The sequence below is a fragment of the Motacilla alba genome, chromosome 1A, assembly GCF_015832195.1.
Source record: "Motacilla alba alba isolate MOTALB_02 chromosome 1A, Motacilla_alba_V1.0_pri, whole genome shotgun sequence".
NCBI lineage: Eukaryota > Metazoa > Chordata > Aves > Passeriformes > Motacillidae > Motacilla > Motacilla alba.
The window spans coordinates 65,405,483-65,429,049 of NC_052031.1; the positions used below are offsets into that span (position 1 = coordinate 65,405,483).

The 23,567-nt window shown below is 39.4% G+C and overlaps 2 protein-coding genes across 5 annotated transcripts in view; one reads left to right on the forward strand and one right to left on the reverse strand.

The window, feature by feature from the left end:
* Window positions 1–4,839: 4,839 nt before the first annotated feature.
* RIBC2 (RIB43A domain with coiled-coils 2) lies at window positions 4,840–19,361 on the reverse strand. 3 transcript variants are annotated; one of them, XM_038153280.1, is made up of 7 exons: window positions 18,979–19,361; window positions 15,523–15,604; window positions 13,770–14,114; window positions 13,080–13,198; window positions 9,250–9,477; window positions 7,729–7,895; window positions 4,840–6,615 (listed from the first exon to the last, which is right to left on the reverse strand). In XM_038153280.1, the coding sequence occupies exons 1-7, from the start codon at window positions 19,093–19,095 to the stop codon at window positions 6,534–6,536; spliced, it is 1,140 nt and encodes a 379-aa protein (XP_038009208.1). In that variant the 5' UTR covers window positions 19,096–19,361; the 3' UTR covers window positions 4,840–6,533. The 3 variants fall into 3 exon arrangements, with proteins under 3 accessions (XP_038009208.1, XP_038009206.1, XP_038009207.1); XM_038153278.1 differs by lacking the exon at window positions 18,979–19,361 and adding an exon at window positions 18,625–18,919; XM_038153279.1 differs by lacking the exons at window positions 4,840–6,615; window positions 7,729–7,895; window positions 9,250–9,477; window positions 18,979–19,361 and adding exons at window positions 12,070–12,633; window positions 18,625–18,919.
* A 382-nt stretch (window positions 19,362–19,743) lies between these two features.
* Window positions 19,744–23,567, forward strand: part of SMC1B (structural maintenance of chromosomes 1B) — a 30,906-nt gene continuing 27,082 nt past the window's right edge. For both annotated transcript variants that reach the window (XM_038153271.1, XM_038153272.1), the window contains exons 1-4: window positions 19,744–19,879; window positions 21,680–21,868; window positions 22,401–22,513; window positions 23,241–23,444. In XM_038153271.1, the coding sequence (XP_038009199.1) occupies window positions 19,771–19,879; window positions 21,680–21,868; window positions 22,401–22,513; window positions 23,241–23,444 (615 nt within the window). In that variant the 5' untranslated portion in view covers window positions 19,744–19,770. The remainder of the gene's footprint in view (window positions 19,880–21,679; window positions 21,869–22,400; window positions 22,514–23,240; window positions 23,445–23,567) is intronic.

Consider the following 23,567-nt stretch of genomic DNA (forward strand, 5'->3'; position numbering starts at 1 on the left):
GGGAAAGGATGCAGCAGTTCGACACTTCTGTTCCATGTGGCTTCTGTTCATGTGCCTTGTCAGCAGCACAGCTGCAGGTCTGAACAAAGCACAGCTTGTGAGCAGGGGACACAGGAAGGAGACTGAGAATTTTACTGCAAAATGGCATCGTGGAGGAGAAGTTAAAATACCACCATGTCATTTATGAGTTAAGGCTTTTCTACAAAAGCATCACAATAACAGAATACAGCAAGTCTCATGTGCTAGACACCTACTGTACAAAATGATTTTCTTTAGTATAGATGTTGCTATCCCTCAAGTACTTGCTCTTGACATTTACCTTCATGACAACATCAACAATCCAATCCTACCTCAGGTAGTTATGAACGACAAAATTTTCCAGTAAATTGAAACATGAATTAATGCACACAGCAGAACTGAATAAATATTTAAATTCATAGTAAGACAGGTCTGTAGACCCTGGGACAATGATTGTTATACAGGTATCTTTAAGACTTCATCTTATTAACAAATAATACTAGAATAAATAGAAGTAATTAGCTGTGCTGGCCAAACGTGTTATACTCATTTTTTGTTCATTAACTTTTTCTAGTAAGTTGCTCTTTTGTACTGAAATATGACAATAAAACAGTTTTCTAGCAGCTAGGAAGGCCCTGAAGAAGGAGGCTGAGGCCCTTCTTTTTCCCCAAGCCTTTGGTATATTGAGCTATAATTGGTAACTTCAGGGCACATGGGTTTTATCTAAGAGAAAAGAAAAATATACTCTCTTTAGCACAAGTCACATTTCCAGAAGAGAAAAATATGTACTATTTCTTTAAAATCTTTTCAGCCTTACTTATGTCTAACAGAAGGCTTTTTTCTGCTCCACGCTGATGTGTTTCCTCATAAACTGAATTATGTCACAGCTCTATGGCTTATTTATATACAGGTCAAATTGAAAACTGATGCTGTATTCCAGATTCAATACAGCAAGGGCTTTCATCTTCAGTAAGGATGCAAAAAGATTTTCTTCTTCAATGCATGCAATTAACAATTTGAATTTTACAAGGAAGGGAGGAAAGAAAATCCCAAGCCAGGAGAACAGTGCAGTGAGAACTTCCCTTTTTCTGTAATATTCCCTTTTTGTGCTTCAATGTTTTCAACATGGAATGCAATTGGAAATACATACCCATCTGGTAGCCTGAGATTCTTCCATCTCTATGCAACCTATACCGTGATTATAATCATGCAGGAAGAAACTCAAAAACTTTTATGTTCCGTGTTTCCAAAAAGGTATCCAGACTGTAAGGGCACTAAATCTACCAAGTGTCCTTCTGCATTAAGGAAGCCTGTGCAGAATGCACAATTTCTTGTCAAACTATAAACAACTAAATCAGAAATGTGTAAGGAAAAGATTCTAACAGGTATGTGGCAAACCATGACCTCCTTGCAGAATACTAATGCATCAACACACCCTGTAAACTACAGAATAAGAAAGGCAGACCTAATTCAGAGTGGAAGAGGCTTTGTTGAAACTATCACCTTCCATTTTCCTGAGCTCAGTACATGCTGCTTCCCATGCTCTGGCAGAGTGGTCACATAGCAGTACACACCTGAACTTTCAAATCATGGCTGCAGCCAACAGTGTCCATAGTCCTGACCAGAACCTCAGTGACCTCTGCTCTATTTTGTTCATAAATTACCTGTAAAGAGGCTCAAAAGTGCAAAAATTGGAAGCATGAAATATTACTTTCATAATTTACTCAGATTTTTATACAGCCATGCTTTGGCATTTCTGACTTTTCATTCATATTTTACTTATTTTTCTACTTTTTTTGTTTTTCTAATCTGTTTCTTGCTTAGATATCTGGAAACACAGATGATTCAGTTAACCAGCATGAAATCGATTTTCCCTTGGCTAAGACAAAACTTGCCACTAACCTTTGTACCAGTGAAATTCTATCCCATCGCCTTAAAGAAAAACTATAGCTCTATTCCCTACGGGATGCTAATGATAGCTTACCAAACTAAAACCAACAGGGAGAGATAAGGGATGAAATTTTGGTTCCACTAGGGGGTTGTGTTCACACAGGTTATGTACCTTTTAACCATACAAAGGTACACACCCCACCATAGCTCACTTCTTTATGCCATACATGACTCATGCTCTCACTTCTGGAAGAACTGTTACACATCCTAGTGAGGTCTCAAAAATAGAAAAGCAAAGAGCCTGTAGACCCTTCTTTAATGCAGTTCATCAAAGCAATAAGCTGTTTCCCAGCTGGATAACACCAGCTGGATAACACTTGGCTAGCCTTAGCAGAACCTCTCATCCTTCAGTCCTTTAAGCTTACAGGCAAAAACATTTTCTTTGTAGAAATAAGCTTATGATCTCTGTTGGAATGAACCCTGGCCCTGGCCATCCTTCCAAAAAACTACTATTTTGTCTTTTTTTTTTTTTAAGCCAGCAGGAGCTGAACAGATGGTTTTGAAAATTGCACTTTAATTTCTGTCTATGTGCACATATCTATACTTACACATTACATGCACACATATATTGTGGGAGGCTAAAAACATCAATCCACTGCAATTTCAGCTATACTGAGTCTAGCTTGGTACTTGGATCTCTCAGCTGGACTTAGGTAACTCCAGATAAAAGCAGACCTGCATCTCCCAGGAATTCACAACTCAAAATTGTCATTGTTTCACACTGGCTGTTATTCCAGCAGAAGCATGAACTCAGGGAATGACCGTGGATCCTTCTGCATGTGAAAAGACAAACAGTATTTTCCAGTCAGAAGGTTTGCTTGACAGTGACTATTTTACCCATTTTGCTACTCAGCAAACCCCAATTACTACCTGTCCTTTTAACTGAGTTTTCTCTTACACCATTCTATGAAACTGTTGAGCAGTGGTACCATTTTTTCATCTACATTTTCACCAATTACTCCATTGCTTTCAGAGCAGTGTCATTGGTTTCAGGCATTTTAACCAATTTTCAAGACATCATGTTTAAACATCTCATCACTTAATTGCCTGTGACAGCATTAAACTAGCAACTAATATCTTAATACTACCAATTAAATATTTTTGTTTTTAAAATACTAACATCTTTATATAGCTGGCTGTTTCTTTTTGTCAATTTTTCCTGTATATGCTGTATTTTTCAATCCTCACTTCCTTCCTAGCATTTCCAAATAAGCAACCTAAATTAACTCGTAAATTTTATTCATGTATAAAGCTCATTGAAAATCTAATAAAGCTCAAAGGTAGATAATTTTCATTTTTATATGCTGTATCAAACACTCACCGTATTTACAGTACTCTGTTTTTTAGTGTATTTCAACCACCACTGCAATAGCAAATATTCTTATTAGAAAGGCCACAGCACACACTGTGGAACAATGTTTTGTTCAAGTTGGTATGACAGTGATGCCTCTGGATCCTCAGTATTTCCACTCTCTTGTATTATTGCAAAATGTCATCGTTAGATTAGACTTTGTATTATTAAAAAAGAATACCCTTATCCCTATTTTCTAAGGAGCTTAGCATGAGTATTTTTTGCTGTGTGAACAGCAATTGTGCAATTTCTACTATGACATCTAGAGGCTGCTGTCTATTTTCTGTGGTTTCTTGTATGGGCAAGATTTTTGTGGTTTCTTCTGTGAAGAATCAGGATTGCTAATGAGAAGCCACAGGAATTAGATTTCTCAGGGTGAGAGTTCAGTACAATTCTGCTAAGCAGCACTACATTTCTGGTTAGAGCATCAACAGCAAGAACCATTCCAAAGGTAATGTCCTCATTTCATAACTCTTGTAATAAATCTAGAAAAGGACAGTATATTTGGAAAAGTATTTAAACCAACAAAGTATGCTGAAGTCCTAAAAAAGTATTTAAAGATTCATGCAAAAATGGACACATGTATATATACACACATAGACATAGCTGTGGCAACAGAAGAGTAATAATAATCAATTTAATAAAGTTAACTAAAACCAGTAAGCTAAGCCAAACTCTTTAAAAAATCACATTTAGATAAAACTCTACCTTCAAAAAGCAGTATCTATTCTGATTAAATGATCACCTGATGTATTCCTCATACTTCCATTGTATCATCAGCCTTTAATTGAGTAGAATGTCTACTAGACATCAAATTTTCCCTGGTTCCACGTGCTGCCATCTGAAAAGCATTTACCTTCACTAATAACTGCAACAAGGTATGACAGAAATTACACACAAAATTCACTGGAACAGACTTAACATTAATTTTCTCCCTAATTCATACAGGATATTTTTGTGATTTGAGAATTTGAAGGAGTTGTTTGGTACTACAGGGCTGGGAACACACACAGTATCCTCAGGAAATTAATGTGGAAGAGTATGTGAAGCAAATTTAAAAAAAAAAATTACAGTAGACAAACCAGGACTGATGTAGCTTCCTTCATTATGTGCTTTTATTTGGTTTTTTAGCATTTTTGTACTAGATAAGCTGAAAATACAAGTAACATTTCAGCAATACCTGCAAATAAAACTTAACTTTGCCCTTGCAGAAGAAAACCTAGGAAATTAGTGAAATGTATTCATTCAGAAACTGATTTTTTCCACATTCAGATTTTTTTTTCTTATTTTGAAATCTATATGCCCATTGGTCCATGAATAGTTAGCCTTGTTCATTTGTAAATTACATTTAGGGTTATGTAACATATCTGCCCGCATTGCCAAATTTCGAGGTTAATATTCTCTGACTTGCATTTGATACAAAACAGTATCTTCAGTTTAAAATGAAGAACTAAAAACTGGTTCTGAGAAAATGTCCAAAAAAAATTGACTCGAAAAGAGAAATATCAGGATCCTCACAGAGGTATGAAACAGAATAGAGAAAGGAAATTTTTTCTCATACTGTAATCAAACTTCAGTATTTGTAATGGCCATTTTCAACCTGACTCCCCATTACTTGCTCATGCAACTTGCCAACATAACAGCAGGAATTTACTTGGTGAAATCCTTCAAAACCATCAGTTATAACAACTTTACACATACACATTTTAACTCTTTCAGCAGGTATTTTTATTTTCATAGAAGTTAATGACTACAAATGGAATGTCATCTGCCCAACCAAATATAAATTCAGTAATAGAATAGGTTTAATTCTGATTATTCCAATTCAGATACTTATTTTACTGATGTGAACAGATGAAAAAAAGTAGTGAAGGGTCAAACCTCACTTGGCGGAGACATCTTCAACCTGTTTCACCACAAAGTTCATTACCAAACGTTACCATTACTGCTGAGGCAAAGAACAATCAGTGGACTCCATGCCAACATCATCAGGATGTTTTTACCTCAGATTTATGTCCCATGTGCTGGCAAATTACAGTTCAAGATCTATCCTTATAAATGGGCTCTATTTTTATTTAAGGTTCACAATATTAGAGGTCTTGCACTCTTAGCTGAATCTCTCATCTGACTCATTTTTTCCTCCTCTTTCAGATCTACTGAATCCTAGGTTAGTATTCTAACCCTTTTTGCAGTCCTTTCCATTTCAGCTCTTTCTCTTCTGGATTCAATTCCCTAGTTAGCTCCACCATCCCTTTCCCTTATGCAGTTAGTTTTCTACATTGCTTCTCCTTGTTTTCTGCCCTGTGCTGGTGCTCACCCATTTTCAAATGTCAATAACTGGCTCTTTAATTGCTAAGTCAATACTGTCACCATGAAGACAGGAAGTACACAGGTTCCATGAATTACCCAGCACAAGCTCAGATTTTTCTCCTTGACTTTGGTGCACACCTGCCTTTTCACCCCTTTTCCATCACGCCTGTGAATTGTCCCCACTCTCCTTCAGCAGCACATTACTGAAACCTCCTCCATTATTTCCAAAGCATGAGGGTGTATGTAGGAATACTTTCCCCTGCTTTTCCACACTAATTCTAACACACATTCTGTTTTAGTGTCATGCCTCAGTGCACTAATCACCTCGATGACTATTGAACTCTTTTCTCCTTATTCCCACTTTTCACAATGTTTCTGACCAACTTGACCACTTCTTCCTTCTTCCTTGCCTTTCTGTCTGGCTGGGTTTTTTGTTTTAAGAAAATCCAAAACAAAAAACCCAAAACCAAACCACAAAGAAGCCAACACAAAATTTTCTGCCTAGGTCATCTTCCTCTCCTCCCAGAGAAGCGCATCTCTTGTGGTCTATGGGAGGCAGCATTCCCCTCTGGCCAAATTGCATAAAGCAGCACTGTAGTTAAAATTCAGATTTCTTTCCAGAAATCGATTCCTGTAGGTATGAATAATGTAAATATTACAGCTAAGCTTAAGACACAAGAGTCAAACAACCTACTACTGAACCTACTAGTCCTTTCAAAACAACAATCATGTCTAAAAATTATTATAATGTTTTCCTTTTCTTAGAACAGATCTGTTCTTTAGTTTGAAAGCAATGTTTGAACAGGTCAGGGAACAGATAAAAACAATAAAACATGGGATTGCTCAACTGAAAATTTTAATGTGTCTACATACTTCTGTAATTCTGGTTGATTTATCCAGATCATCACCGGGTGGTTGTATTAAACTGTGCATAAAACTCCTCTGTTGGAATATTTGAATATTCTTCCTCTTTAAGATAAGTGTTCCTAAAAATAAAATTTTTTAAAAGCCATTAGTAATTTTTTGCTACTATTCAGAAGTAGCCGGACAAATCTAAAAAATATATAATGTATTAGCACCCATAAATGTTAATAAATTATTAGAAATGGAATTTAATGTAACTAGAACTTGTTCTGCAAAATATATGCCACATCTCAATATAGAAAACTTGGGGTTTTTCTTCCTGAAATATGCCTCCAGAAATATCAAGAGTAAAAAAGCCTGAATTAACACAATCCCAAACTTCTGTTTTTATAATAAGAAGGCATCATGTATTGGAAGTTCATTTGCAAAAGGTATCTATGAACCTGAGACTGGCTCAGTTGGTCAGAGCATGGAGCTAATAATGCAAAGGTGAAGGGTTCATTCCCCATACAGGCCATTAATTTGGAGCTGGACTTGACGATCCTTCTAGGTCCTTCCAACTCTGACTATTCTGTGCTTCTGTATTCATGCCCAAAGGAAAAAAAATTAAAAAAAAAAAAAGAACTGGAAAAATACCAAATCATTATGTTTGTTTTTCTTTTCCTGCATGTATTATCTTTCTCCTTTCCCATAAGAGCAGACACAAGAACTGCCCTTCAAGATACATCCAGTGGTTAGTTAAACAATCATCTAGTTCTGTCATACATCATGGAAATGCTGTTTGTGTTGCTAGCTTAACCCTGAGCTATCAGAAACTGGCAGCTCTACCGGCAGTTCATCTTTTTCTTGTTTCAGAAAACTAAGATAAATTAAAGAAACATGTAATGGTTTTTCACCTGATAATATAATTTTCTGCATAGATAATTATATTTACTCACTATTTTGCCATCTATATAAATAATCTGTTGTCAGTGGAATGCTTTTAAGAATTCCAGATCCTATTTCATTCACGTCAGTCAGCAACATTCAAGACCTACTCTCTGAAGACTGATTAAACAATACTGGAAAACACACTTCAGGCAAATTGTTGATTTTTTTAAAAGCATGAACTTGTAACAAGTGTATTAAAAATGTTACAAACAGAACAAGTAAAGAGAGCTCTTTGAAAGCCAAGCTATTGGGTTACTAATGATGAAGAGCTTTTTTTATTTGAACAATGCTGGTTTGGTACTTACTTTGCTTTTTGCTCCTGAGAGAGCTCTGCGTTCACAGCATCCAAATCTCGGCGCTGTACCTGGTTCTGCCGCTGCTGCTGCCGCTCCCAAAGCAACTGGGCTCTCGCAGCCTGCAGACGCTGCCTGTCCCATTCCGCTTCTCTTCGGCGTTCCTGCTCTTTTACTCTCTACACGAGTGAGAAAAAGGCTTCATTTTCTCTTTCCAAGATGGAACTGTGTATACAAAGTCTCATGGGTAAGTTCATCCAAACAAACTTGCCTTTTTTTGAACACTAGGGGTAGCATTTGAAATGGGGAGAAGGGAGCAAGGATTTCTAAACCAGGCAGTAGCAAGATATGGCCAATGAAAGAGCTGTTCTTTTCTCTCTGTAAAAACCCAGAACAGCAATTTTTTTTTTTTAAATTATTGTTAGCAAGAGTCGAAACTTCTTGAAGCAAGAGGTGCATAGACATCAGTATGGCTTACAATATGTCTAACTTGGTAGAACAGGGGAGCCACAAACACCACATGAGTAGAAACTTATTCCCTCTGCCTCACTTCTTGTCTGACACCCCACTGAACAGAATCAAAAAATCTGGCCTGCAAAAAACTTACTTTTCTTGGTTGTAGTCATTTTCAGCCAGCCTAATGACTTGAATGGGTTCATTTCAGAGTAATGGGAGAGGCAGGAAAATGACAACTCTACCTTCAGCTTTAATAACAGTATTAGGTAAGATATAGTAAAGCCTACAGTTTTGTAAGGACTAAAAGATAAAATCAAACACTATTCCTTAGCTGTGATAAATGCAGCCTCTGCACAAGGGAGGCAAGTTAATTCCTACTTCACAATATCTAGGCCTGGACACTCTTGACTTCATAGGAGCCTAGATGTCTTCATTTTAACTGCCTGCTTCTATACACCTCTAGAGCAACAACTATTACCATTGACATTCTATTTTATAGCATAGCTTATAGTCCTGTGGAATGGTAGAAATGATACTGCATCACATTCTTACATTCATAAAGTTTTAGGCCTCTGAAATATGCATTAGCAAGCTCACCAGACCTGCTCTGTTTGCCTTGCTTGGGCACTCTTGAGCATGAGAATACTGCTTTGGCCTGCCCTGCTTTCACCTTCAGCTCCTGGATCTTCTTCCCCTGTGGAGCAGCCCAGCTGCTTGCAGACAGCTTGTGCACTCTCAGGTCCTGAATTGCACCATGAAGCCTGGGTCTTGGGCAGGACTTTGCTGCTCAGCTGGACCATCATGGCCTGTGCCCTAAGATCCCCGTGGCCCTGGGCTCCTCAGCAATCTTTCTCCCAGTCCAACTCCAGGGCTCCAGCCTACTCCATGACATCTCCCAGGTGCTTCAGAGGTACTATGTTCAGTCAGACTGATTAAAGTTTGGGTAAAATGCAGATCAGTGGAAAACACAGTCTCATATTGGCATGTCCAGGGCAAACAATGGTACTACAAACATTGTCTATATTATTACAACCAAGAAAACAAACAATGCATGAAAATGCACGTGAGCTTAAACACCTGTTTCTCCAGAGCTTGTTCCTTTTGAAATTCACGAATTGCCATCAGCTGCTCCTGATTCATTCCCTTCCATCGATTGACGAGCACATTGTGTTTACCCCCGGGACCGATTGCTTGGTCAGGGTTTTCAGAAAGGAAGTCTCCTCGAAGGAGGCAGGTAATTTCATCCATGTCATCTTTTATTTTTTGAGCCTTTTCCAATTCATTTTTATGATCTAGTTCAGCAACCTAAATTCAATGGAAAGAGAGAAGTGATATTTTTTCCAAGAGAAATATGAACTAAGGGATGAAAAAATGTTAATACATCATAACGGATGTGTGTTCAACCTGCATACAGTTGGCAAAAGCATCACCTACAAAATGTGATCATCATCTTATTGGCCAAGATCAAAAGCCTAATAATTAACTTTAATGTTGTCATATCTCATATAGCAAGTAAACTGGGGAAAAATAACTTTGTTTTATAAGAAAGCACAGAATTAAATAAAAAAATAATTCCAAAATTATCCTCAAGTAAATAACCAGTATATATTTGGCAGACAGACACCATATGGAAGAAATTTAAAATAAAAGTTTACAATCTCAAATCACTAGACTTGATTTATATATTACACACTGAATCCAGGTGAAGAGTATGAGTAACCCCTCAAAACAGACAGACAAGGGATGTCCAATTAAAGTCTGAAGATCAATCCTTGATTCTCTTTGCTGATACAAAATGCAAACCTGAATCATTACATGAATGTATCTGAAATACTGGAGATCACAGTATGCATTTTCTATGGAAATCGCTGTTCCTAATGTTCATTACAAGGCACAGTCTACTATCCAAAGGAAATTTTCCCCTTACAATACTCCGGAAATAAAATACAATGATCTTATTGAACGTAATTACCTTTCAAAGAAAAATTAGACTAAATAAACTAATTTGAAGTAGAATGATAATGCTATGCATCTCTCATTTCTAATACTGTCTCATTCTTCTGTAGTGCATAAACTAAACTATCTGGAACAATGCCTGCTTCCAGCATCCAGTGGACAGAGAGAAACCTTCTGCTTGCTGGGGCACACAGAGCACAGGCTGCCAGATCAGTCTCTCTTTATACATCTATCTTGACTGCAACAGATCAGTGGGTAATTCTGTCTCCACTTTGACCAAGGTGTGCTGTTAAAAAAAAATCACTGCCTTGAGAATATTCACTTATGTAGAACAGCTCGTACTTTCCTTGCTGATCAGTAGCTCACTGGTTGGCACATACACACTGGCAAAGTAGATGAGGACAAATGAAAACTGAAGGGTTTTCCATTATGAAAGTCAGAGCAGGTGAAGTCTTCTGTGCCATACAGTGTAAAGTTGAACACGAGTAAGAACCTGTCTCTCTGCACATATTAAAGAAAATAATCGTAACTGGGCAAGCAGAGTGATCTATGCCACCAGAGGAGACTGCTAAACTATCTAACTGGAATTATCTCTACATGTGTAGTTATAGACTTCAAGTCTGGATAACAGTGGTTGTCCCAAGCATCAGGCCAGGAGACTGCCAGAGAGTGACTTCAGTTTGCTCCAAGCAAACATGCAAAGCCACCTGTCAGTGATGGGGCGGAAGAAACAACAACCGAGTACCATATCCCAGATTAATAAATTCCTTGGCTGAAAACAGCCTTTTGGTTTCCATTAAAATAACATAACTATTTGATGTGCACAGAAAGTAATAAAAGACAAATTAATTTTTTTAACTGTACATTAGCTAAGCCACAATTCAACTTAGATGACGGCGAAAGCCTAGGGTTTAGAAACATCTAGACCTAACAGGAACAACAACTATAGAACAACAACAACAAAAAAAGCCTACTTTTACACAAATGAAAAACCTCAAGCAAGTCAACTTTCATGTGACAAACACCAACTTCAGACCTAGGAATCATCATCATCATAACATGGAATAATACATTAGGAATTAAAGGCTACTTTTCCATCTCTGATGTTAGTCAGTATGACTTTTACCAGAAGGTTAAAGAGGTTTTTTTGATTCAAAATGTATTTCCCTGAATTGTTTGTTTGTTTTTTTTTTCTCAGGAAGAGTCAATAAGTACCTGAAAGGAACTGTAACATGACAACTTCTAAGACCCAAATGCCCAAAGATATTCAATCATCCAATATTTTTGGAACACTGAACCAGAACATCTGGGTATGTACTTTTCTCTTATTAATACTGTGAATCAAGCAATTATTTGTAGTTTGGAAAAAGCTCCAGAGTAAATCGCATTTAACAGAAAACAATTTTGAATGAATCTTGCATAATTGCTGCCCTTGAAGCTTAAAATGTGTAATTTTAATTTAGATTACTTTCTTAATGTCACTCCACTGTGATCTAGCAACAAGGTCCTTTGACATTGTAACTCAGATTTCTCTTTAAGTGGGAGAGCATAAAAATTTCCAAGCTGCCTGAGAATCTTACTGGAGGAAACTCCCAGCCCTATGCATTGCCATGCATGTCACACTAGTGCGCCATGATTAATGACAAGAAAGATTTTAAAGTCCAAAAACACATCAGATTTATCTTGTCCAGTCAAAGTCCTGCTGGCTTCACTATTTCTGATCCAGGCCAGGTGCTATCGGTCTCCTGCCTACCTGGGCACACCTGGCTCATATTCAGCCACCAGCACCTCAAGGCTTTCCTGCCAGGCACTTCCCAGCCACTGTCTCCATCTTGGAGCTGGAGGGGGTTGTTGTGACCCAAGTGCAAAATCCAGAACTTGCCCTTGCTGAAACTCAGACTACTGGCCTGGGTCCATTATTCCAGCTTGCCCAGATCCCTCTGCAGAGCCTTCCTACCTTCTAGAAGACTTCTTCCAAGGGTAATAAACCCTCTTTTTCTCACTGAGTTGCAGCCAAAGCTGTCTGTTCAGCCAGGCTGGTGTCCACCACTGGCTTGGCTTTCAGTGCATGGAGACAGCTTGCTCCTATACTTTTAGATTTTGATTTTCAATTAACTTGGGCTGTCTATAAACAAGATTATATGACAAATGACCCCCAAAAGGCTCAAGCAACATTAAAGACTTGCATGCTTATACAGCTAAACCAAAAGATACCATACTTAATGTAGGTAATTCTAATGTGGTCTATTTTGATGTGATAAATACATTTAAAGCTAAGTCACAACAAACATAGTTTAACCAAGCTAATAGCATCCACGTAGCCCTTTGAGTTGTGTGTAGAGGCTGAAAAGAAGAAAACCCTCTGCAGAAAGATGAAGAACTAGAGCATGACAGGTAATGGTAAAAGACAGGTTCCAAAGCAAGGTCAGTAAACAACCAAGAGCCATTGTACACAAATACCCACGAAGCAGCCGAAGAGCCAAAACCAGTGGTTGTGGGGAATAACTGTAAACAATAAGGACAAAAAGCAACTGTTAGCAATGTTTCCACACAAGTGCAAAGAAAAGCAGACAGACACAATAAGAGTATGGGAGGTCTGATATAAGCCCAGAAAGAAGCATGGGAGGCTTTTGCTGTACCCCAGTTTACCAGCTCAAAGGCTCTGAATGACTGGGGAGCTGTTTCTGCCCACGAGTCAGCAAGCTGCGAACCAGGAGGGACAATTTTGGCAGAGGATAACTAGGTAGAAGACATCTAAATCCTTGGATCTATTGTTCACTTGGCAAAGTGCATAAAATTTATCTTGTTCCAAGCTGAAACAGCCTTGGAAGTCAGGTGATCAGAAACCCCCACTGCAAGCATCACTACTCATTCTGATTTTGTGCATCTTATTTTCCTTCTCTGTCTCCTCATTTTGTATAAACCAACAAACCAACTTAGTATTAATTTACCTGGATTTTATTGAAATTTTTTGTAGCTGTACAAACAGCACGCCTGCTTTCCTCTTCTTTTCTTTGTTCTTCCATAATCTTTCGGTCAAGTTCAATCCTAAACTTGTCATAAAGATCATCTAAATTAGATTCAAATAAAATGTAGTCAATATTCATGGACATGATGTGCCCTATGAGTTAACCAGGGGAAGAGGCAGGGGGAGCTACAGATACAGTAGGCTGAATAACTATTTCCAAATCCTACCATCAAAGCTGTCCATCTTGGGATTTCAGGTGACTCATGAATCAGTTTAATATGTAACCTATCTTGTCTAAACGCTTAGTGTTAAAATGAAATGAGTAGGTTAAGTACTGCAGAAAATAATGTTTCATGACAAGCTGGGAGAGAAAAATCAGTATTATTTTTTCTGCTCTAGGACGGTATGGATTGGATAGTTTGGCCTTATGAAGTAAGCATACCAACTGGAGGCACAAACCAGAGATGAAACCTGGGTGATATTATAATCACATGTTAAGAAATAGAGATTTTTCTAAGAGAAACAGTGAATACAATAAAGCTTATAAAGTAAAAACTGGTCTAGTACTTCTAACTGGTCTAGTATTTCTAAGTTAAATATACAATACCATATTTTCATCAGATACACCAACTTCAGATAAAGAAGATTAAAACTACATTATCTTTTTTGTTACCTGCCAGTTTTTGGTCAGCTAATGCATTTTTCAAGTCTTTCTGTTGCTGAAGAGACCACTCCCTTAACTGCTCCTTTTGAAACTTCATCCTCTGATCATGGTTTAAGTCTTCACCCATAAACTTCTGCATGCCAGATATAGTACACCGAGGATCATCATCTGAAACTCGAGCAGGTCTGTCTTTCTTTAGGGCTTGTGGATCGTTCAGGTCAAATTCACGTCTTGTTTCCGGCTTCTGAAAATTCTTATGGAATTCAGTTAGAGCCTTATTCAGGTCTTTGATTTCATTTTTCTGGCGTTCTTCTAGCAGACACATGAGCTTGTCATTTTTCTTCATGTCATGAGCTAGACAAAAATGAACACAATGAAACCACAACTCTTAGAGGTGCATGAATCACTGGAGTGCACACATAAGGTGAAAATAAAATTTTCAAGATGAATACACAGAATATAAGCCTTCAAACTGTTATGCCTTAGGACAGTATTTGATCCATAAGTACCAGCCCAGCAAACACTCTAATGTTAGTAATATTTACTTATTAATTATTTTTAGCTTTTTAGGTATAAATTGTTTTATTAATGTTACAATGAAATATGTACATGACAAATACAATAATAAGTACCAGAACTATGAGGTTTCGTTTGGTGAAAACCTGCTACACAAGAAATGTACAGTAAACCAGATGTTCCTATTTACTCTTAGTTTACAGCTACAGCTGAAATATGTTGTTGCTTGCCAGGAAGCAAACCAAAATTGGGCTGCAACTGAAAGGAATACAGGTAGCTCTTCATAGTTCCAATGATTTTTCTAACCATAGCACTAAAATCATTGGCTGGCATTAAGTTTTGAACAGCTTAAGAGCTCCTCCCATTTAATTGGAACAAAATTAATTCCAGCATTAAAAAAAAAAAAAACAAAACCAAACAACAAAACTCCCACCCAACTAGCCATTTTAGTTATTTAAAATAATTTGCTAGAAAAGATAATTTCCCCTTTTGCCAGACTCCACATTGCTGCTGTAGTTTCCCAAGAGTCACACCCTAACAGGTGTATTTTCCAGCCAGGAAAATCACAAGCAGCTGTTGTAGAAGCACAGCAGGGAAGTGGCAGCTCCATTTTAGCTCCTCCTGAGGCACACAAGAGAGCTCAGCTGTGGGACCCTTTCATCTGATAGCACAGGAAAGCATGCCAAGCACAGAAGACCACAAAGAGTTTAAGGTCGGGGCACAGCATGAAATATTTGTGTGGCTGCAAGTTCTGACTCAGCAATGGCTCCTCTTATCACCTTACTGTACATGCCTCATGATTCCAGCAATACCAATCCAGAGAGGATTCCACAGAATCTGTATATTCTATGGAAGAATGGCTAGACAAAAGATGAGCTCTCTCTACAAAAAAAGCAACTAAAACAGATGAGCCACTACCATACTGCAAAGAACAGTGGTAAGTAATTATTTTTTTTAAAATCCTGCTGCATATTCAGGTTTTTAAATGACGCTATTTGTCAATACCTTTTAAAAGAAAACACTGAAAATTCTGGCCTATTAGGCAATGTATCCCAGTTTAATCATGTCAATATAAATCTTAAGATAACAAGGAGAATACACACTGTGCCAATGTAGATGTATGAACATAAATAGGACATAAATTGGATAGCTGAATTTAGAGAATATATGAAGGGACAAAAGAAAGCAAGAAACGGATTAAAACATTTAACTAGTCACAGAAATATCACAGTGTCTAGGAATATACCGAATCTTTCATGTTCTGCTTTTTCAGTTGCTTCTTGAATTTTCCTCTCCTTGACCTGTGCATCCAATGCATCTTTATCAATCTATTAAAATGAAAAAAAAAAAGTAGCTCTTTAGGAGATACTGTGTTTGAACAATTAAAACATTGTCAAGCTACACTGACTCACAGTTGTAAAAGACAGATATAACTTCACTAGCAACAGAATTTATATACACTACTAATGTAGGTAAAACAAAATCCAGAAACAGAAATATTCTTGTTTGTTTGCTTTGTTTTAATAATGATAGGTAAGTTCTTGCACCTGATCAGATGAAAACACCACATTTACATGATACATAGAGCTATAAATATTTTCAGCTGTATTACACAGAATATGTTTTCCCCATTACAGCTGGCAATTTTGTTTTATTGGTCTGCTTTAATTTATTAAGCAGGTAAGTGTTTTAACAGTAAAGATGACAGGAAGTTGTAATAGTTCATATTTGAAAAAAATACAAAGGGTTCGCTATAAAAAAGGAATGGAAATGTTTCCAGAACATCCACATCCATGGTGAGTGGGACCTGAGCAAAGGATAATATAGGTCACATCATCAAATGGGAGCAGACACCTCCATGTTGGGCAACAGAATGTGGCCCCACATTTGTTAGAAGATTGTGGCAAATTCATAGGCAGAAACAAGATTGTACTTATTTCCTTTTTTTTTTTTTTTAACTGACAAGTCGCTTAATGTCCTTAAAGATTTTATCAAAAATGCAATGACAAATCATCAAGAATCTGGTAAACAATTTTAATAGTCTTTGTCTAAAATCTATTCAGATGAAAACAGAAACAGATCACGGCTGAAAATACACAGGGTTAGTGCTGTAAAGGACAACTGCCAACAGCCATCAGCAAAGAGGTAAGTTTGTAAGCAAGGGTAAAACCATCAATAATTCTATCCTCCAAAAACAATGGTGCTGTGGACACTAAATATCAACTCTTTCAGCGGTCACATTGGGAAAGCCAAGCTGACAATATAACTACAGGAAATACTGCTAAGAGAAATTCAATACAAGTTCTTAGTACTCTGGCAATAATAGAGGCAGGTCAGTGAATCGACTCGTGTTACGCTGTTGGCTCTGACCTCTTCAAAACACTTTCACTCGACACAAAAACATCCCTAAAACTGACATTCCCAGTCACAAAACTACAGGTTTCACTTTTAAGCATTTAGAAAAACAATCTATTAACAGTTTGAGGCAGCTAATTTCTGAACTAGTTCTAATTATGTATAAAGTTCACATGTAAATTGAAAGTAATTTTTCATTTGGATTACTCATCTGAACTCTTTAGAAAAATCAGTGATTTACTGAGGATAGATTCTTCAGTCTGTAAGTGAAGAGGGCATTATCTTATGTTTCTATTACTCAGATGACAAAACAGATACAGAAGTCAAAGTAATAATAAATCTAGTAATAATCAAGGAAAAAAAAATAAAATCTGTGTTCTCATTCTGCTTTCCAGTATATTTTACCTCCATGTTTTTAAAATATTCAAACCCTGCTTTAGGATTTCTGGTTTCTAAGTCAAATATTGTCATGATTTTTACATTTTCTCAGTGACTGCCACTCAGGTATAGTGGTCAGAGAACTGAAGCAAAGAATAATAAAACCACACAGAAATACTGATATAGAATATCTCTGTATAGATTTCCTGGCTCTTTATGGTTCACACCTGGCCTAACTTCAAACCATAAGAACAGTCCCTTCTGTCAGCATCATTGTTCAGGTACATTGAATGATTTTAAATCAAAATAAGCTGCTAATCAAAATTCTCCTGATGAACTCTCTTTTATTTTAGATGTTTGTCTAATGTAAACAGATCTATCAAAACCTGCCTCGGTCAGTACTACAAAACAAGTCAATTCTACAAAAGTATTTGGGTAAACCTTCAGATGGTGTACTCCAGTGCAGCTCAATAAAATGCACCAGGATATGTTAGTTGTCAGCTATTTCATTGACTGAGAATTTAGGTTTGCTGTTCATTTTTAAGGCTCTAGAAAAGCCACTTTATAGAGAAAGTCTGTGTTTCTGATTAAGAAATTTCAAGTATCTTAACCCATATCACAACCGCTGAAAAATGTTATTAGCTCCTTCCACTGAAGTATATTGTTGGGTACTTAAGTGTACTGTTGGTGTGTGTTGGAATGCTGTACCAGGCGACACACCCGTCATGTTCAGTAATTGGGAACTGCTAATTGCTCTGCAGATACAATGACTCTTGCATAAGAGTGAAAAGAATAAATTCAAGGCCCTATCAGAGATAAGGTGAAGATGTTTTTCCGCTGATTTGAGACGTTTCTGTACCTAAAAAAAGAGGATCCAATTGACATCTGTTGTAATTTTACCAGTTCAATGAAACCACATCACAGCACTTTTCCTTCCACGCTCACAACATCTTAATGTGGGCCTCTGGACACATCACGGGGAGATCCAAAATACTGTTGCATCCAAAGTGAAATAGGCAAAAAGCACATTATTTCCTGATGTTCAGGATGCAAACTGCATAGTAAACTCTGGAGAAAATCCACTAGCCTGAAACATGTTCACATTTACACATCCACGCCAAAAAAATCAGACACAACAATTAATTACATCTATATAAACAAGGATGGATCTGTCTTATTTTGTCTGATACAAAATGCGGACTAATTGCAGGACATTTACCGCGCTAAATCTCCCACAGCACCAATGCTAGCGAGGTCCAGGCAGAAAAGGGCAGTATCACAGAGCAGAGAGGTAAAAAACAATTACTTGTTTCAGCCACATTACATGAACTGATTCTGGAAGCTCTTGGCTTCCATCAAAGTACTACTACACAGAGATACAACACAGGGCTTGATCTCTCTGTGCTGTTAGGGGGCACCTTGCCCTTTAATCCAGAGCAGTGGGGCACAGGTACACACGAGAGGAAATGCCCTTCAAGTAAAACACACGAAGTTTTGCCTCAACAGAAGGAAGAACCTCTTTCTATCGAGGGTAGCAGAGCACTGAACAGCTGCCCAGGCTGGTTGCAGAGTCTTTCCCCCGAAGATATTCCAAACCCAGATATTCCAAACCCACCTGGGCACGTTCCTGGGTCACCTGCTTTGGGTGCCCCTGCCGTGGCCGGGAGGGTTGGAGTGGATGATCTTCAGAGGTCCCTTCCAACCCTAAATACTCTATGATTTCTTTCACCAGTAACTTTAAAAGCGACTCTGAAAGTTGCATCTGGGCCCTCCCTCCCTGCTTTCTCCCCCTCACACACACACACCGGAGGAGGGCTTACTGGGGCACCGCTCCTGGCCCGCTCAGACCGGCTCAGCCGCCCCTTCCCTCCCTGCACTCGCTCCCCGCGCCCTCCGAGGAGTTCTTCAGAACTCCTGGGAACGCCGGGGGGGGACACGGCGCCCTCCCTCCCGTGCTGCCCGCCCTCACCCCTATGGTGCGGATCCGTGGGTTGAAGATGCGGCCCCGCCGCAGCAGCTCCCGCCGCCGCCGGCGCTCCAGGGCGGCGGCCTCCTCCAGTTCCCGCTGCGGCCCCAGCCCGCTCATGGCGCCGGAGGGAACAGCGGGACGGCGGGGCTGGAGTGAGAGCGGTGGCCGGGAGCAGCGGTGCTGGCCAGCCGGGACACAAGGCGGGCTGTCGCGATGGGAACGGGAGCGGCGGCGGCCAGCCAGGACACAAGGAGGCCGGCCGCGATGGGAACAACGGGACCGGCGCTGCCCAGCCGGAACACAAGGCGGCCCGTCGCAGTGGGAACGGGAGCGGCGCCGGCCAGCCGGGACACAAGGCGGCCCGTCGCAATGGGAACGGGAGCGGCGCCGGCCAGCCGGGACGGAAGGCGGGCCGTCGCAAGGGGAACGGGAGCGGAGCCGGCCAGCCGGGACGCAAGGCGGCCCGTCGCAATGGGAACGGGAGCGGCGCCGGCCAGCCGGGACGCAAGGCGGGCCGTCGCAAGGGGAACGGGAGCGGAGCCGGCCAGCCGGGACGCAAGGGGAACGGGATCGGCGGCTCCGCCCCGCGGTGCCGCTCGGGAGCCGCCGCACGAGGCGCGCAGGCTGTGAGGGCGGGGCGGGGCCGCCCGTCCCTTCGAGGCAATAAAATCGTCGAAGAAGGTTGTGGGGCGGTTTTCTGTCGGTAAACCAGCTGGTGAGGTGTGCTCGTCGACTGTTTGGAGGGGTTGAGGTGTGGCGCTCAGGAGCGCCTGACCCCAGCTCCCCGCGGGGATGGGTTACCTGAAGCTGCTGGTGGTGAAGGACTTCAAGTCGTGGAGGGGGCAGCAGGTTATCGGACCCTTCATGAGGTTCAACTGCATCATCGGGCCCAATGGATCAGGTATTGTGGGTGGGTGTGTGGGTAGGGGGCAGCTGCTCCATGAGCCGCCAGCATTGAGGGCTCGTTTTGGTGGAATTCAACCTCACGGACCTGCTGCAAATCTCCCCGTGCGCACCTGAAGGTGTGGCAGTATAAATGAAGCCTAGGAAGCGCCTGCTCTGTAATTCTTAGCTGAAAGTGTAGGTTTTTCCAGCATGGAAGGGCAGGGGCAGGCTGCGGGGGAGAAAGGGGGGTTCATGGAATTTTGATTTTATGTTGACTTGGTGCTTTCCAACTTAAGCAGAAAGCCTACTTTGCAAACAGCACACCTTATCTTGGCCATCTCAGCGTACAAAGATCACATAAATACGGTTTTATTTTAATACTGCGGGCTGTACCAGTGGAAACCTGCTTGTTGAGGGGAGCCTGTGGGTTTTGCTGCGCTCCCTCCGGGCAGGGGAGGGCGGCGCTGCAAAATGGCGGCTGCCGTGAGGCGGGGCTCGCACCAGCGAGGCTCTGAAGGGGCAGCGCCGTGTGGTGATCCCAAGCTGCTGGAACTTCTTAAAATTCCACCTCTGCTTCAGAAAGCTCCATTCAACAAAAGGGATTTTATGTCTGCTTGCCGAAGGGATAGGAGGCGAGGGCTGTCTTAACAGAGTAACAGTGATGGGTTTAGCATTTCACCTTTGTTTCCCTAGTCTTTTAATGATTTAGTGTATAATTTAGGCTTTTAGGCCCTGTATTTTCCTCACCTGATTGAAGTAAGATCTATGAACGTAAATTGAATATATTTAGCATTGTTATCATGTTCTTTATCATCCTATCCCCACTATTCTGTATTGTAAAGTCTCAGAACTATGACACTTTTTCCAGGTACTCTTTCAGTTAAATCTGAATACATTTTATAGATGAATCCAGGGGAATAAAAGGTGTGAATATTATGTAATGCCCGAACTGAGTATTTTTATTTCTCTGCTTTCCTCCTAGTGTTCTTGCTTTTCTGATACTTTGGAGAGTAAGTTAAAACATCATCAAAGTCGCAAGGGTGAAGACTGAAAATAATTAAGCTGTCAGCAGAAATGCTGAAGACTAAAGGGATAAAACACAAGGATGATTCCATTAGGAGGGTTTTTGTCAAAGGACTATGACCAGATAGCTTTGTTGCTGTGGTGAATGGATCTGGGAAGGTGCTAGTATTCTACAGGAGACTGGAGTTGCAGTGGAAAAGTTGGGGATGGAGTGCTCATGCAATAAACCTCCTTCACGTCACTCCAGAAAGCACACTGCCAAGGAAGGAGGGTGATGTGGCACGCTCTCCTCTAGAGAAGCCTGTGTAAAAAAAAAAAAAAAAAATTCTCCAATAAGGCTGAAAAAATAAATCAGTTTTGTCATAAGTTTGATTACAGACAGGCTTATTTTCTGCTGCCAGTGTGTTACATCTTAAAAATGTGTTTATTATGTGCAACAGCTTTTCCTTGATAAAATCACAAAATCATGGAATGGTTTCAGTGGGAAGGGACCTCATATCTCATCTAGTTCTAACCCGTCATCATACCTTCCACTAGACCAGGTTGTCCCAGTCCCCATCCAACTTAGCCTTGAACACTTCCAGGAGTCGGGCATCCATAGCTTCTTTGAGCAACCTGTGCCACTATCTCACCACCCTCAGAGAGAAGAATTTCTTCCTAAAAGAATAAAAAATACATAATTAGAAATAGAATTTTTAAAGACTTCAGCAATTCTCCAGATTCTTTAATTCTTAATAAAATTATTCCACTTACGTCACGACAAAAATGTCTTAATTTTTTTTTAATTTTTAAGGCAAATCTAACATAATGGATGCTGTTAGCTTTGTGATGTGTGAAAAAACAGCAAATTTGCGAGTTAAAAGTGTTCGAGAACTTATTCACGGAGCGCATGTTGGAAAACCTGTTTCTTCTACAGCCAGTGTGAAGATAGTGTATTGTGAGGAAGATGGGGAAGAAAAAACATTTTCAAGGGTTATTCGTGGTAGGTAGTAGATTCTGTTGCGTGTCTATTGTCTGATGTGTAAAGAAGAGGAGACCAGAAATACCCAGCTTGGAATTTCAGATGCCCAATTAGTTCATAGTGGGGCAGATTAGTATGCAGTCCTTCAGACAGCATTTTAGTAGTGATATAAATGAAAAAAAATATATTTGGGTTAATTAGTTAAAAAATTAAACAAGTTATTGTATGTTCTTTGCTCAGTATCTGTCTCTAGATATTTCTTTGGGATCTGAAGGTGATGTAGGCTCTAAGAAATGGGGTCTGACACCTTGCTGCAGGTCTCAGTTCCTTTAGAAAGTACTAAAACTGGAAACTAGAGTTTTTAAACAGAAAAAATAAATTACTGAAAGGAGTAAAGGAGTAATTGCAATCTGTTGTCTTTGAGCAAATTGCTCAGGTAAATTATTCCACTAGTTTAACTCTTTTCCAGTGGGTTTGTTGTTTTGGTTTTTTTTGTTGTTTTTTTTTTTGTAGCCATTTTCAGCAGTAATTTTTTTTTTCTTTCCTCCTTCAGGTAGTTGTTCTGAGTTTCTTTTCAATGACAAGTCTGTCAGCCGGTCTGCTTACATATCTGAGCTTGAGAAAATAGGCATTCTTGTCAAGGCCAGGAATTGCCTTATCTTTCAGGTGAGCATTCGAGGTACTTTCAAAAGAAAACAAAAGGTTCTTAAGTTATTTCATAGAATACACAGTTAAGTATTGTCTAGAAATGAGAGCACCCTTAGCCAACTACAGGGCAACATAATTTTTCATGACCTTACCAAGAACTACAAGACTACAAAATACTCTTAATGGGGTTTGTTTGTAAATGCATACACTAGTAAGAAAGAAGCTAATCTGGAAGAAGTTGAGTGCTTCTGTTATTCACAATATGTAGAAGAGTATGGGTCTGTAAAAATGCTTAGTGTATTTAATTGCAGGAGTGCTAGGAAAAAGTAATTTCATCTTAAAATACTCCTGTTGGTAAAGACACGTGAAAATGTAAAGGATTTTTTTTTTAAGATGGAGGGGTTGCAAATTCTATTCAGCTATTAGTTTCCAAGGATTGAATGACATAGCTCTTAAGCTTTTGATGAATAATACATTTCACAAAATCATCTTAGAGTTGCTGACAAAAATTCCTAAGGAAGAATAGGTTTTTCCCTTTTACAGAAACATCTGTAGAAACCTGAGTGGCTAGATGATCCTCATTTTGGCATGAAATTTTTCCTTGGGTTTGAATCTAGATGCATTTCCACCAGCTGTGTTGACCATAAATAAATACAGAGGTCAAATCTGTATTATATGTTCCTAAATTCGTAAGGCATCAGAATGATCTGTGGTCCTGCATAATTTATTTTCAATTTTGGTTTAGGGAACAGTAGAGTCAATTGCGATGAAGAAGCCGAAGGAGAGAACTCAACTTTTTGAACAAATTAGTAATTCGTGGGAATATGCTGAAGACTATGAACAAAAGAAGAAGAAAATGCAGCAAGCAGAAGAGGATGCACAGTTTAATTATAACAAGAAAAAAAGTGTGGCAGCAGAACGCAAACAAGCAAGGATAGAAAAAGAGGAGGTAACTTGAAGTTATTACGTTTTTTCATGCTAAGTTGCCAGATTTTGCATCTCTTGTGAACTTCAATAGTGTTTAAGAAAGCACAACAAACCAACAAAACAAACCCACAAACTTTTTCTGGTT

Coding starts and splice junctions, on each gene's coding strand:
- RIBC2 (XM_038153278.1), bottom strand. CDS start 18,771: ATGCAACTTTCAGAGTCGCTTTTAAAGTTACTGGTGAAAGAAATCATA. Junction 15,605..18,624: donor TGACCCAGGAACGTGCCCAG/GTGGGTTTGGAA, acceptor TCATTTTAATAG/ATTGATAAAGATGCATTGGA. Junction 6,616..7,728: donor TCTCAGGAGCAAAAAGCAAA/GTAAGTACCAAA, acceptor TTTTATTTTTAG/GAACACTTATCTTAAAGAGG.